Source organism: Carlito syrichta, unplaced genomic scaffold (genome assembly GCF_000164805.1).
Source record: "Carlito syrichta isolate Samal-C Ts95f unplaced genomic scaffold, Tarsius_syrichta-2.0.1 Scaffold145391, whole genome shotgun sequence".
Taxonomy (NCBI): domain Eukaryota; kingdom Metazoa; phylum Chordata; class Mammalia; order Primates; family Tarsiidae; genus Carlito; species Carlito syrichta.
In genome coordinates this window covers 80,251-95,289 of record NW_007089487.1, presented here as the reverse complement: position 1 = coordinate 95,289, position 15,039 = coordinate 80,251, and the positions used below count along the sequence as shown (strand labels likewise).

General features: G+C 54.8%; 1 protein-coding gene across 1 annotated transcript in view; it reads left to right on the top strand.

The window, feature by feature from the left end:
- RFX2 (regulatory factor X2) overlaps positions 1-15,039 on the top strand; it is a 60,643-nt gene that overhangs the window by 36,522 nt on the left and 9,082 nt on the right. Inside the window, exons 7-11 of the mRNA XM_008050419.2 lie at positions 7,754-7,935; positions 9,679-9,798; positions 12,470-12,585; positions 14,095-14,213; positions 14,505-14,617. Coding sequence (XP_008048610.1) covers positions 7,754-7,935; positions 9,679-9,798; positions 12,470-12,585; positions 14,095-14,213; positions 14,505-14,617 — 650 coding nt within the window. The remainder of the gene's footprint in view (positions 1-7,753; positions 7,936-9,678; positions 9,799-12,469; positions 12,586-14,094; positions 14,214-14,504; positions 14,618-15,039) is intronic.

Genomic DNA, 15,039 nt, shown 5'->3' with positions numbered 1-15,039 from the left:
CCAAAAAAAAAAAAAAAAAAAAAAAAAAGATCATAACAGCAGCTACCTCTTAGGGTTACTATAGGAATTAAATTATGTAGTATATGTAAAATACTTCCAACAGTGCCCAGTAGGCAATGAGCAGAGTAGTTACACACTAAAAATAAAAACAATACTAAAATAAGCAGCAGTAATACAAAAGAGAGAGAAAATGACATAACATCAGAAGTGCCAGAAAGACTTTTAGCTAATTTTCCTGGGATCAGCTCTTTGAAAGAAATGGTAACTGAGAAAAGTATAAAGCAACACATTCCTGCTGACTTTTGCTATATGAGGTCTTTCTCTTTTACTTGTCTCATGGGAGAAAGTCGTGACCGTAGATGCCATCAGGAGGGCGTGGACGTCCCGGCTCTGCCAGTCTCGTGGCAGGACGGGAACGCAGGGGGTGGCAGGGGTGGCTGGTCAGAGTCCTCATTTCCAGGGCCAGTTGAGATGGCAAGTTCTGGCCTCCCCAGACCTGTCCCTTTGATTTCACTCTTCCAGATGCTCTCGAGTCGCTTTGCACATACCTGGAAATGGGTTCGCCTTTTAAAACTAGGACAGGCCTTGTGGTCAGAACGCGCCTCTAGCAGTTTACTCCCCTAGACTAATCCTGAGATCTGACCTTCTCTTGAGAATCCAAACATCAAAGACAAGCACGTCCCCTTCGGGCGAATCCGATCCCCACTGTGACCCCAGCATGACTTTGGTGTGGCCGAAGAGAGTAAGGGATTCCGGGGCAGAAGCTGACCTAGGAAGGGTCCAGAAACCTGGGTTTGTGGATGGGGCACAGGCGAGGCTGGCTACTCGGGGCAGTGCCTGATGAGAGCTCTGTCCCCAACCACCGAGCGCCGGTCACTCGAAGAAATAGAAATATTTCCTCTGTGGCTTGTCTTGAAGCAAAAAAAAAAGGTGAAGGGGGAGGGAGCATGTCAGGTCAGGCCCCTGCTCGGTTTCTGGGCCGCGTGGGAGGTGGCCATCTTGTCACCCGTCACGTCACTGCTGAATGGTGTCCCTCCTGTGGGCAGGTCCGGGGTGGGGGGGACATCTCCAGTGTGTACCTGGAGAGAAGACACCCCTGACCCCTTGTCTTAACCTCAGAGCCCATGTATAGAAAAGTCTGCAGGGCCGCATCCGCTATCCAACAAGGATCGGGGGTCTTCAACTTAGAGGCAAACACGTGTGGCCACATGGCCGCCTGCGGGGCCCAGGGGTGAGGCTAGCCCCGCGGGGAGACACCATGAAAGACAGGCAGAGTGGCACCACGGGAGAGTGAAAATGCCTGTGGGGAGCACCCATGAGCGCTTGCCTCTGGCTGTTGATGCTTGGTTTAACAGGCATCACTGAGGGAGCAGACTTCTTGGGGCGGTCCCTGCAGAGTCACATGCCAGGTTGGCTTTTCTAGCAGGTCAAGTCTCCCGTCCTGCTTTCTTGCTGGTGACCTGTTGTTTCTTCTGTCACAAGCTGTGATAAGTAGGATTTAGGGCTTGGTGACTTAGAAGCAATCAAGGTAAAAATAAGATCCTTCTATAAAGCCTGCCACAGACCCTGGGGACTGGTACACTGGATGTCATTTTGGCAAATGTGTGAGCCAGAGAGGAAGAAGTTAAAAAGAACGTGACCTCTGTTAGCTGGGGACAGCGCGCCCTCTGCCCGCCTGCGCGTGCTTGAGACGTTTGTCCTGGAGCTGCCTGGGGCTTCCTGCAGCTGAGATGGCTCTGGCGGTGGGTAGCAGCCTTCTAGAGGTCTGGGGGGTCATAGCCACAAACCCGCCTTCTTTGCCAGCTCAGCTCAGGGTCAGACGAGCCTGGGCAGCTGTGCCTTGTGAACCTGTTTTCCCAGTGACCTCTCAGACCTCCCCTCTCGGAGAGCCCTGGTCAGGGTGTCCTACCCACAGCGGGGTCATGCGTGCCTCTTCCCTGCTGCCACTTGGTGACAGTCAGTGTCTGCTGTGTGCAGAGCTCTGGCTGGGTCGGTACCGAACGCAGGGAGCAAAAAAGGAGAGTCACTCCAGGGAGCTTAGCATTGAGGGCAAAACAGTGGAATGTGTGGACAGGAACCCACAGAGGTCCCCAGAGGAGCAGGTTACCGTGTTCCTCGGGGATGGCTTCCTCCGTCTGGTGGGGGGGTGGGAGGAGCTAGTTGCCTGAGCCTGTAAGATGTCTCCCAGACCAACTCTCCACAAACTTCCCAGGCTGGGCCCAGGGACTCAGACCCAGGGGTCTGCAGGGCCTGGGCTCTGCACATTGGAAGAACATTTCAGCCAGCTGACAGTCAGCCTGGTGTGGGAGCCCCAGGAAGTAGGTGCCCCAGAGCAGGCACTCAACAGGGAGGGCAGAATTTGGTAGCTTGGAAACAGGGAGACCCATTCAGAGGAAAGAGCTGGGGCTGGGGCGAAACCCTTCTCCACCCATCTGGGTGTCACTGCAGCACCTGTCTGAAGGCAGCCCAGGCGTCGGTCAAGGTCCAGCCTCAATCAGAAGAAGGAGCCTCAGTGCCCGGGAGGCACTGGACTCCCTGACCCTACAGCAGGTGCACCAAGCCACAGTCCCGAGAGGTGGTCGCTGTCTAAATTAAACTCTCATTAGTTCCACACTTGGGGAGAAGGTGCCGCCTTGAGATGAACTGTATTCAAGTTATATGGCATGTGGGTTGTTCTTTTTTATTTAGAAGAAAAAATTAGCAGCTAGGAAAGACTCAGGTGAGGACATTTTGTTTTTTAAATCAAGAAGCATAGGCTGGGTGCGGTGGCTCACGCCTGTAATCCCAACACTTTGGGGGGCCGAGGTGGGAAGTCACTTGAGCCCAGGAGTTCAAGACCAGCCCAAGCAACATAGCGAGAGCTCGTCCCTACAAAAAATAAAAAATTACCTGGGTGTGGTGGCGTGCTCCTGTACTCCCAGCTACTTGGTAGGCTAAGATGGAAGGATCACCTGAGCCCAGGAGGTGGAGGCTGCGGTGAGCTATGAGCGTGCCACTGCACTCCAGCCTGGGCAACAGAGTGAGACCCCGACTCAAACAAACAAACAACCAAATAAACAAAATTGTCAAAGGTCATTTAGCCTTCAGCCGGTGGCCCACAGAAGCCTGAACAATGCTGTCACCTGCAGACAAGGGTGGGGTTACTAGAGCTGGTCGCTCCCTGGGCGGTGCCCCGGTCTACAAGTCACTTTGGCCGTGACACATTCCTGTTCTCACTCAGTCTTCCTGTCCATCTCCCCAGTTCGCCAACCCACCCGGGCTACTTGGACTCGCCCACCTGCGGCTGGGTAGTGTCTTGGCGCAGCACGTGACTTAAGCCTTCCACCATCGACCCACTCAGGCGGGGCAGCCGTCCTGCCAGGCGCTCAGGCCCTGGTCCCAGCTTATGCTTGCTCCCATCTCCTCCACACAGCCACCGCCCAGCCACCACCATCTCCCCATGGATTTTCAGCCACCTCCTGCCAGCCCTTCCCCAGCTTCCAGGCCCTTCTCCTGGCAGTACCAACTCCTGGAGCCTAAGATCATGGCGCTACTCTGCTCAGAAAGCCCCAGGGCTCCCCACAGCTCTCCAAGGAGAAGCCAGTATTGCCAAAAACCTTCCCCTCTCTGCCCTTCCCTCCTCCCTCCCTCTCCAGCCACACGGGCCTCCTCGCTGTGCCCCCCAAATGCCAGGTGAGGTCCTGCCCCAGGGCCTTTGCACAAGCCGTGCCCTCTGCATGGAGTTCTTGTCCTCAAGGCTCCTCCCTCACCTCCTTCCGTCCTTACTCAGCACCGGCTCCACAAGCCTGGCCAGATACCCCCACCCAATCTGAAAGTCATTCTCCCTCCACTTCCCTCCATGCCAAGCTCCTGGTACCTATGCCCAGGGTAATTGCTCTCGTGGCACTTAGCACCTTCTCTTACTTGGTTCTGTTTACCTGTTTATTGTGAGTGGGTGAGAATGGATGCTTCGGGGGGCAAGGAGTTGCATTTTATTCACTGCTGCATCCCCAGCCCCCAAAACAGGGCCTAGCTTCATCAGCTCTTAGTAAACATTTGCAGGGTGGATGAAAGGGTGGGTGTTCTCAGAGCGCACACGGGTGCTTGGGAGAGCTGCCCAACCAGTTAGAATCGAACTCGCCACCCGCCAGTGAGGGGCCAGGGTCAGGCAAATCTGCCCCAAAGAGCAGAAACGAGTATCTTAGAAGACACAGGGGCCAGATGGGTGGGCACAGGTCTTGCTCTTCCACTTGTAGGTGACGATATCTATCCCTAGGTCTATGCCAGCAGAGAGCCCCAATCCACTGGGGGGGGGAGGTTCCCCCTAAAGAGAAGGATTTGGTCCATTTCATCAGGAGGTGTGCTATCCCGACAGATCATGACAAATGTGGATAAATGTACGTTTTCTTGGAAAGCATTTTCTTTATTCATGTTTGACATAGTGCCAAGTGCAATGGCTCACGCCTATAATGCAGCAGTTTGGGAGGCCAAGTCAGGAGAATCGCTTAAGGCCAGGAGTTCAAGACCAGCCTGGGCAACGTACTGAAACACCGTCTCTATAAACAATTTAAAAATTAGCCAGGCACGGTGGTGCATACCTATAGTCCCAGCTACTTGGGAGGAGGATCGCCTGAGCCCAGAAGGTCGAGGCTGCAGTGAGCTATGATCACACCACTGCACTCCAGCCTGGGCAGGAGGCAAGCCAGACCTTGCCTCTAATAAATGAATTAATTAATGAATGAATAAATAAATAATCACATAAAAATAGTGCAAGCATAGGCAGATAGAACTGCGAGGCATCCCTTAACTGGAAAGGCAGTCCTGGTCAGCTTTCTCCCTTTCCTTGTGTGAATCTCCGGAGGCCCTGAGGTTGAGTAATTGACACTGGGGAAGAGAGACTGGACCCTCGTGGTCAGTTTAACAACGTGTTAGATGCTCATCTTGGGTCAGCTACAACACTGGGTGTGGGATCCAGAACAAGTCTCTCAGCCTGCCAGTGAGTATGGATCTTGGGCGGAGTCCGTAAGCACACCCTGCTTCTGTTACAGCCCAACCAGGTCCTTACGCCCGCTGCCCAGAAAACCAAGACTGTCACAGCTATTACAGCCAGGAAAGAGCTTAATATCTCAAAGCCACTGAGTGAGGAGGGCGCCTCCCTGAGAACTCAGAGGCCAGGGTTTTTCAAAGGGATTTGGTGGGTGGGGGGCTAGGGACTACTGACTGGTGGGAGAGGATGTCGTGAGCGGTGTTGCAACTGTCTTCATGTCACAGACCCAGTTTCTGGGGAGCCAGCTCCTTGGTATGTGTCCCCGGTCTGGGTGGGGTCATGGGTTCACCAGTGTGAGTTCTGAAAAACATCTCAAGCTCCACTCAGGTTTTATAACAGGGAGACTATCTATAAGGCAGCTCTTGGACCATCAGCCACTGATGGTCAGCCACACGGAGACTGCTGTGTGGGAGGAGGAATCCCAGGAGGGGCTGCTCGCACCCTTCAGTGGATAAAGATCCAAGATGCCGCCCAGGGATCCTGAAGTCTTAGGTCATTGTTTAAGGGAAAATCAATTGCTCCTCATTGAATTACAAGCAATCTTCGAAATAATGAATTTATTTGAGTCGAAGTATCACTCTGTCGCCCAGGCTGGAGTGCAGTGGCACGCTCGCAGGTACCACAGCCTCCACCAGCTGGGCTCAGGCGATCGTTCCTCCTCAGTCCTCGAAGTAGCCAGAACTACAGGCATGCGCCACCATGCCTGGCTAATTTTTGATTTATTGTAGAGACGAGGTCACCAAGTTGCCCAGGCTGGTCTCGAACCCCTGGGCTCAGGCACTCTTCTCACCTCGGCCTCCCAAAGTGCTGGAATTATGGACTGAGCCACCACGTCCAGCCAGATTTGTTAATTTCTAATCATGGCTGCACCTTCATGGGCTCAGGTCTCTTTTAGTTTTTCTACCCATGACCTTCGCCAATTTCATAGAGGCAGTTTCACCTCAGCTCTCATCCATTTCCCTTCCAGGGAGCTAGTTTGCCAGCAGAAGAGAGAGAAATGGATCTGACTGTTCTGGCAGAGTCAGCCCTCTGGAGTTTCTTTCTAAGGCTCAGGAAGGACAATCATGCACCCTTTTACTGTCATGATCAGCACGATTACCCAAAGAGTTGTTTATAGTAGATGCGGTCATCTTTTCCACAGGATTCTTTTTACGTATGAACCAGTCATATCCAACTGGCAGATAGGGTCTTAGATTCCAATACTCAGGACTCCTAGTCGTGTGATCCTAACAGCTCACATCCCTCCAAATCTGGCCTCAAGCTCGTACCCTGATAATTCACGTCGTGCGTTGGCCCCTTGAGACACATGGCTACTGCCCTGCCTCCTGCCGCCCATGGGGACGCCCTCAGAAGGGGCACCTGCCCCGCCCAGCCTGCGTGTCCAGACTCTTCGCTCGCTCCCCAAGGGTCGGGGTACCCCTTTCCTCGTGGTCCGTCTCTCTCACTGCCAGGCTCAGGCTTCCCCAAGATCCTGGCTCTGGCTCCGCCCTCAGGGAGCACTCTGGGTTGGGGGGAAGGTCGGGCAATAAATAGGGGAGGCAGTGTGAAAGGAAACCTGCTGGGTTCAGGGCCCAGCCAACACCAGCCCCTTCAACCCCCACTCCAGCACCAAGAGACCATCAGAGGGGATGGGAGGTGCCTAGAACCGAATCGCCCCATCCTGCTGGCTCCACTAAGCAGGGACTGGCTGCATCGCCCCATCCTGCTGGCTCCACTAAGCAGGGACTGGCCTGCAGCCGCAAGGAAGTGAATTTCCTCACACTCAGGGCATCGGAGGGGCCGCCCTGACAGCACAAGCGGGGCAGAGCCCAGCCAGACGCGAGACACCCTGGGCTGATCCAGCTCCTCCCCCAGACCTTCTGAGGATGTGTCCCTGAGCGTCCCCAGAGCAAGGGCAGGGAAGGACTGGGCAGAGTGGCCGGGCGAGGCCCAGCAGGAACATGCTCCGAGAGGTCAAGGCTGTGGCTCAGGTTGGAACAGAGCTCTGGGTGGGCAGAGCCCAAGCTCAAGGATAATGAGAAAGGCCCCCACAGGGGGCAGTCTTCTTCATTTGCCCTTTTGGGAAAACAGCATTAGATTGTAGCTGACTGCAGCCTCGATTTTCTGGGCTCAGGCAGTCCTCCAGCCGCAGCCTCCTGGGTAGCTGGGAGTATAGGCACCACTATGCCTGGCTAATTTTTTGATTTTTTTGTAGCGACAAGGTCTCACCATGTTTCCCAGGCTGGTCTCAAACTCCTGGGCTCAGGCGATCCTCCCAACCCAGCCTCCCAGAGGGCTGGGATGACAGGCGTGAGCCACCATGCCTGGTCGGCCTCTGCCACAACCCTTCCAACAACAGAGCGCAGTGCTAATGGACCCACCAGGTTTTCCTTGCTCTTCGTGATTCTCTGGGCATCAGAATTTCCACTCCCGTGCGATTAAGAAATATTTGGTGTTTCAACACTATCTGGTGGTGTGTAGGTGTTTAAATGATTATGAAGTCAAAGCCTAATAGGTCTCAATCCCATGCAGATGTTAATAAAATAAGTGAAGGGACCCGACCCCCCAGGCTGAAAACAGAAGGGGTCAATGCAGGAATGAAAACCAGTGATTCATTCCTGAGCTTAGAGAGCGCAGATCAGTGACAGTCAAGGTGGTTTCCCCATCGCGTCGGTAGCCAAGGGCAGCAAGCCATTCCGAGTGTCTCTTGGGATTTTGACAACAGCAAACGTGTCTTTGTGTGTGCAGCTCCAGTGGCTGTTAGATAACTACGAGACGGCGGAAGGCGTGAGTCTGCCCCGAAGTTCTCTCTACAACCACTACCTTCGTCACTGCCAGGAGCACAAGCTGGACCCGGTGAACGCCGCCTCCTTCGGGAAACTGATCCGCTCTGTGTTCATGGGGCTGAGGACGCGGCGGCTGGGCACCAGGTGGGTAGACGGGGCGGAGGAAGCCGAGTGCGTGGCCACCCCCACGACACCCATCTTCCCTCTTCCTTTATCCAGAAATGCGGCTTCCTCCTCCTGTCGGGGTGTCCTGACCTGCAGCTGCCGTGAACTTGCAGTTGCACAGAGTTAGCAATGGTGTCAGCCGTGGCCAGGCATGGCCATGCTGGCTGGGGCCTGGCGACAGGACGTGGGGGTTCCCTCTGGTCTTCTCTCTCCTTTTGGAATCTCCCACGACCACAAGTTTTTTTTGTTTTGTTTTGTTTTTTGAGTTGAAGTCTCACTCTGTCACCCAGACCGGAGTGCAATGGCCGCTCCTGGCCACCGCAGCCTCGACCTGCTGGGCTCCGGCGATCCTTCCGCCTCAGCCTTCCAAGTAGCTGGAACTACAGGCACGCGTTACCACGCCTGGCTAATTTTAATTTGTTGTTGAGATGAGGTCTCATCAAGTTGCCCAGGCGGGTCTTGAACCTGCAGGCTCAGGCAATCCACTCACCTCGGCCTCCCAAAGTGCTGGGATGACAGGCTGAGCCACCGAGCCCGGCCGACCACAAGTTTTTAAAAGCAGTCTCTGGGTTACCTGGCAGGGCTGCCAGACCAATCCACCCGTTCTCCTTGGCCTGGGGCAACCATGGGATGTCACCCGCCACGGGCATACAGGCCTTGATGCGAACGCTCCTCCCATAGGAAGAAACAGCCACGCCCCATTCAGAGCATGGATTCTGCGATGCAGCTGGCCAGGCTGGCATCAGCCCTCTGTGGAGTTGGGCTCACACCTGCGCTCCCAGAGCGAGCATCCTGTCTACGTGGCAGTGGGTCTCTTGTTCCCTGGTCCCTTTTGGTCTTTTAGAGAGAACATTCTTCTGGAACCCGGACGCAGAAAGGAGAGGAAGGAGGGCAGGAGAAAGATAGGGAGCCCTGGTCCCTGGGGACACAGTCCCTGCTGCCAGTGTGGCCTTCACCTGGGGAGTGTCCTGAATGCTTCTTCAGAATTGGGGCTCAGGTCCCCATTTTCACTTTCTCCTAGCGTCCAGCTAAGCACATCCTTCATCTAGAAAGGGCCCAGGTGCCTCCTGTGTGTCCCCGGTGCCCGCTCTGGGGGAGTGGCACCGTGTGAGCCGGGATGTTTGCACAGCCTGTGCCTGCGGGGTCCTCTCTCTCTCCCGTGGGGACCCCTCGACCTGTTTTCTGACCTAAATTGTTTAAAGTCTTTTGGTCACCATTTCTCCCATAATAAAACGAAGGTAGTGGCTCCCAAACCATGCCATTTTCCAAAATGTGTTGCACTGAATGCCTGGAGGGGGTGGGAAAGAGATGTTAATAATAAAACAGTAATAATAATAACTAGTGGGCCATGTTCTCACCACAGGACTTATCAGAGCCTTTATCATACTAAAGTGTGGGAGGGAACTGTCCATGAGGGGGTGCTGTGTGCAGAATTTTCCCCAAATGTTTCTCACACAGTTCAGGAAACGCTGAATCAAAGTGGCCAGAATGAAGTGGTGGCACGCGCCTGTAGTTCCAGCTACTTGGGAGGCAGAAGCGGGAGGACTATTTGAGCCCAGGAGTTCAAGTCCAGCCTGGGCACAATAGCAAGACCCCCATCTCAAAAAAAGAGAAGAGTACCTATCTTGTTATTCAGAATGTCTGCAGACTATCTCCATAGTTCTGCCTTTTCTAGAATGTCACACTGTTGGAGTCACAAACGCGGGGATGTTTGGTTTCCAGGGGCAACTCGAAGTATCATTACTACGGGATCCGCCTGAAGCCAGACTCCCCCCTGAACCGGCTGCAGGAGGACACGCAGTACATGGCCATGCGACAGCAGCCCATGCACCAGAAGCCCAGGTGGGTGACCCGGCAGAAGCTGGGGCAGGGTGGGGCGGAGCGGGGCATCCATAGAGAACGCAGGGAGCAAGTGGCGCTTCTCAAAGGGAAAACGCAAATGGGGAGGGGCTCCACGGCGCATGCTCGATCAGCTCCCAGCCCCTGGCACCCTGGGAGAGCTCTGGTGTTCACCTCGGTGCCAGTGAAGGGAGCTCGTCCTGCTCAGTTTTCAGAGCTTTTATTAGAAAAAATGAAGAGTTCCCATACACCATACCCCTACCTACGCGCCACCGCCCCCACACAGCCAGGGTATCGGTTACAATCAGCCTCCATGGACATGTCACCATCACCCCGAGTCCACAGTTCCCTTAAGACTCACTCTCAGGGGTACGTTCCCTGGGCTCAGGCCAATGTCATGACAGGCGCCCACCACTGTACTATCATGACACAGTGGTTTCCCGGCCCTCACAATCCCCTATGCTCCTCTTCCCCCCGCAACCACTGATCTTTTACTGTTTCCATAGTTTTGCCTTTCCCAGAATATCATACTGTTGTAATCACAGATCTTTAATTTTTTAAGTTTAGGAAAAAAGTCGGGGGTGGTGGCTCGTGCCTGTAATCCCAGCACTCTGGGAGGCCAAGGCAGGATGGCTTGACCCCAGGAGTTTGAGACCAGCCTGGGCAACATAGTGAGTCCTCATCTCTACCAAAAAAAAAAAAAAGTCACAAGATTCACCAAGCATGGTGGTATACAGCTGTGGGCCCAGCTGCTTGGGAGTCTGAGACAGGAGGATCACTTGAGCCCAGGAGTTTGAGGCTGTGGTGAGCCATGATCATGCCATTGCACTCCAGCCTGGGTGACAGAGTAAGAGCCCGACTCAAAAAAGTTTAAGAAACAAAAAGGCAGAGAACACTACAAATAACCCAAGCAGCCAGGAGAAAGAAACTTAGATACCTAACTCACTACTTCTTCCTGACATTTTGACCCAGTGGCTGAAAAGGCCTGGATGTTTTCTGGTATATCCTCTTCACCGTCTGTCACAAACCTCCTCATCATCTAAGATAGAGGGTTGGCAAGTCACTCTATTGCCAGAGAGCAAGTGTCTCAGCCTCCGCAAGCTGGACAATTTCTATTGCAACAGTTCAACTCTGCTGCATCTTGAAAACAGCCACAGACAGCTGGGAAACCAGTGGGCAGGGCCACGTGCCAATAAAACTTTATTTACAAAACCAAGCAGCAGAATGGGCCCCTGGGCTGTGGTTTGCTGACCCCTGGTTTAGGGCTCCGCCCACATGTCATGGCCCCTACCCCTGAGAGGCAAAGAACACTTCCTCTCTCCTTGGCTCCCACTTCCCCTCTCTCCCTGGCCCCCTCTCCAGAGTCTAGACAGCTAGACTGCAAGCTCTTGGAGGACAGGGGCTGTGTCACATTCCCCATCCCAGGAAGGTGCCACCTGGCCGGCTGCACAGTCACTCACAAATCTGTGTGGCTCAAAAACCCACTGCAGCTGCCCGGAGTATCCCAGTACCCACCTCACCAAGTGGCCAGTCATGGAAACTGGAGGTTTCAGAAGCGTCTCCAGAATGTTCTTTGGAAGCCAACAGATAAGGATGGAGCCAGGAGTTTATCCTGTACCTGTTGTCTCTAGAGTTTGTGGTTGTTGTTCCGTCTAGCCCCTGGCAAACACCTGGGGGTCACACTCAGGCAGAGTGTTATTTTAGGAGCAGCCACACACCAGAGCAGGAATGGCATGACACCATCTGCTTTTGGAAGCCACAGCCTCAGCCTGAATGTCTGGTGCTCACGGCCCACCCTGAGCCAGACAGTTGGCACATCTGTCCCCGGCATGTTCTCCGCTGCCCAGCAGGTCTGGCCCACTTCTCTTGTGAGGAAAGGAGCCCCCATCTAGGGCCAGCTCCCACCCCTGCCACCGCACAAAATCTGGACTTCAAGGAGGGCACATCTGGGGACGCCCTCCCTCTATCAACATTCCTCAGCTGGCTGCCTAGACAGGGGTCTCCTGTTCTCTGGCTCAGGGACAAAACACAGTCCCAGAACCTCCTTTGGGATTGCACTATAGTAAGATGCTTGTGATTCCGTGCAAAGAATTTTTGTGTCTTTTAAGACAGAAACATTAGGGGGAAAACACACACACACACACACACTCACATGCACACACTCACACACACCCCAAGTATCCATCAGCAAAATGTGGTCCATCCATACAGTAGAATATGATTCAGCCTTTGTAAAGGAGGCTCTGACACAGGTTCCAGCATGGATGGACCTTGAAGACATTTTGCTCAGTGAAATAAGCCAGACACAAAAGACCGTATGATCTTGCTCCTAGGAGGTCCCTGGAGTCATCAGATCCACAGCAAGGGGCATGGGGGGTGCCAGGGGCTGGGGAGGTGACGGGGAGTGAGTGTTCCCTGGGGACAGAGCTTCCGTTTGGGAAGATGAGAAAGTTCTGGAGGTGATGGTGGTGATAGTTGTGCAAGAACGAGAATGTGCTTCATGCCTGCGCTGTGCACTTAACATAGATAAGATGGTGAATTTTGTGACACGTGTATCGGACCACACCTTGTAAAAAGCACACACACATAGCTGATCTCAGCACAGCCCCCCGCTTCTCGGGCCTACCCCCGGCAGTGCTCAGGCCTCATGAAATCACGTGTGTCCCCTGCCCAGGTACCGGCCAGCCCAGAAGACGGACAGCCTTGGGGACAGTGGCTCCCACAGCAGCCTACACAGCACGCCCGAGCAGGCCATGGCCGCACAGAGCCAGCACCACCAGCAGTACATTGGTGAGCAGCGCCAGCCCTGGCTCTCGGGGCACTCGTGGGTTTCAGTGGCATTTGAAGGGCTGCTTTCAATAGTTTCCTACCAGAGCAGTTGCTCATGCCTGTATTCCCAGCACTTTGGGAGGCCGAGGTGAGAGGATCGCTTGAGCCCAGGGGTTCGAAACCAGCCTGGGCAAATTGGTGAGACCCCCCTTCTCTACAAGAAATCATTAAATTAGCTGGGCATGGTTGCATGCATTTGTGTTTTAGCTCCTCGGGAGGCTGAGGCAGAAGGATTACCAAAGCCCAGCAAGTCGAGGCTGTGGTGTCCGTGAGGGTGCCACTGCACTCCATCCTGGGCAACAGAGTGAGACTCCAACTCAAAACAAAAAGTTTCCCGTGTGACAACCGATCCATCAAACAGAAACTTCTAGATAAACCTTCTTCCTGGTGTCCCTGAGATCATAGAATAATTAGCATATGCCAAAAAATGAATACACAAAGTGACCGTCCGAAAAATGAGTGAATGAAATGAAATAACCATCAGAAAGAATACTAGATGCTGTCTTTTATAGTCCATCTGCTCATAGGTACAGCAAGAGTTGCCTGCTATTCTGGGCTTTGTCTTTTATTTTTTTAGAAACAGGGTCTCGCTCTGTCACCCACGCTGGAGAGCAGTGGTGCCATCACAGCCCCCTGCAGCCTCAACCTCCTGGGCTCAAGTGATCCTCCTACTCCAGCCTAAGTAGCAGGGACCACAGGCACCCGCCATCACGCCAGGCTAATTTTTAAATTTTTCTCCAGAGACAGAGTCTTACTATGTTGTCCAGGCTGGTCTTGAATTCCTGGCCTCAAGCAGTCCTCCCGCCTCAGCCTCCCCAAGCCCTGGGATTACAGGCGTGAGCCACAGCGCTGAGACCCTTGCTTTTTACCTGGAGCTTGGAGGGAGCTTTCAGTTCCCTGACACAAGGCAACCTCAGCTTGTTCCCTGGGGGCCTCTCAGGGGACAGCATCCCTCCCCAGCTGGCCCAACTGCAGCACCATCTCTGAGAGGGCTCCCTAACTCAGAGCCTGTCCTATGGTCACTCAGGGAAGGCTCAGTGATGTCCGTGTCGTGATCCAGGAGGCTTCCATGTGGCTTTCCTGAAGGTTTTGAGCCCAGACAGAACCCTTCTTGAGTCTTCTGCAGAGCCTGAGGCAGGGTCGGGCCTGTCTCCCCGAAGTCCCTGACACTGAGGCTGGCCACCTCCCCGGATGCGCTGCCCAGGCTGCTCGTGGGTGCCACAGTGGCGCCGAGAACGTGGCTGTGAGCACTCGCTTTGTGCCAGGGCTGGGGCTTCATTTGTGTCTGCACACTTAATGCCCCGGGTTATGACGACTGTCCCCCTGATGAAACTGAGTCCTACGCACTCCAGACCGCATGGATAGCCGGCATGTCAGTTTCCAGGGCCCCTTGGTGCTTGGGTCTCAAGGTTGCTCACCGTCCCATTGAACTCAGAGCCCTTGTTCCTGACGCCCTGGGTTCCTCCCCAGATGTCTCCCATGTGTTCCCGGAGTTCCCGGCGCCTGACCTGGGCAGCGTCTTGCTGCAAGAGAGCATCACGCTGCACGACATCAAGACCCTGCAGCACGCATACCGACGGCACTGCGAGGTGACACCCCGAGCCCAGCGGCAGCTCCCTCCCTCCCCTCCCTTCCTCAGACCCCGCAGGCACGCGCAGGCATCCCTGGGTGTCCCCAGGCCACACCAAGATAATAGGAGCCCCCGGGGGCTCGCCACGCGTCCCTTCCTCCCGTTTGTGTCACTTACCTCTCTCCTCCCTTGTGGCTTCTCGGGGTCTCAGAAGACCCCGCTGCAGCCCAGGCCACAGCTGCCTGCCCGGCATGCTCTGAGGCCACGTGACAGGCCCACATCGGGCCTCACCGGTCACTTTCGTTCCCAGGCAACCCTCGATGTCGTGATGAACCTCCAGTTCCACTACATCGAGAAGCTGTGGCTCTCCTTCTGGAACGCCAAGGCCTCCTCCAGTGACGGCCCCACCTCCCTGCCTGCCAGGTGACCGCCCATCGCCATGCCAGGCCACGACTGTCATGCCCCGGCTCAGTTCACAGGCCCCAAGGCTGAACCCCCAGGCGACCCAAAATCTAACGTGTCAGTCAGGGCTCGGCCCCTCCTCGCGTCCCTATAGTTCTCGGGTTCCGTAGGGTTGATCTGCAGTTCACGTGGCCACGTGGCCCTCACGTGGCCCTTTTAGGTCAGACCCTCTGGACATGGAGGATTTTAAAGGTGGCCACGATGTGGTCCCAAGTACAAGCAGCCTCGACTCATGGCCACAGTGAGACACATCACGTTGGCCACTGGCAGGGGAGGGGACACATGGGTCCCAGGGGGACTGCAGAAGCCCTGGGAGCAGCGTGGGTGGGGGTGGGTCAGTGCTCGGGGACAGGCAGCACGACCCACAGCCACTGTCCCCCTCC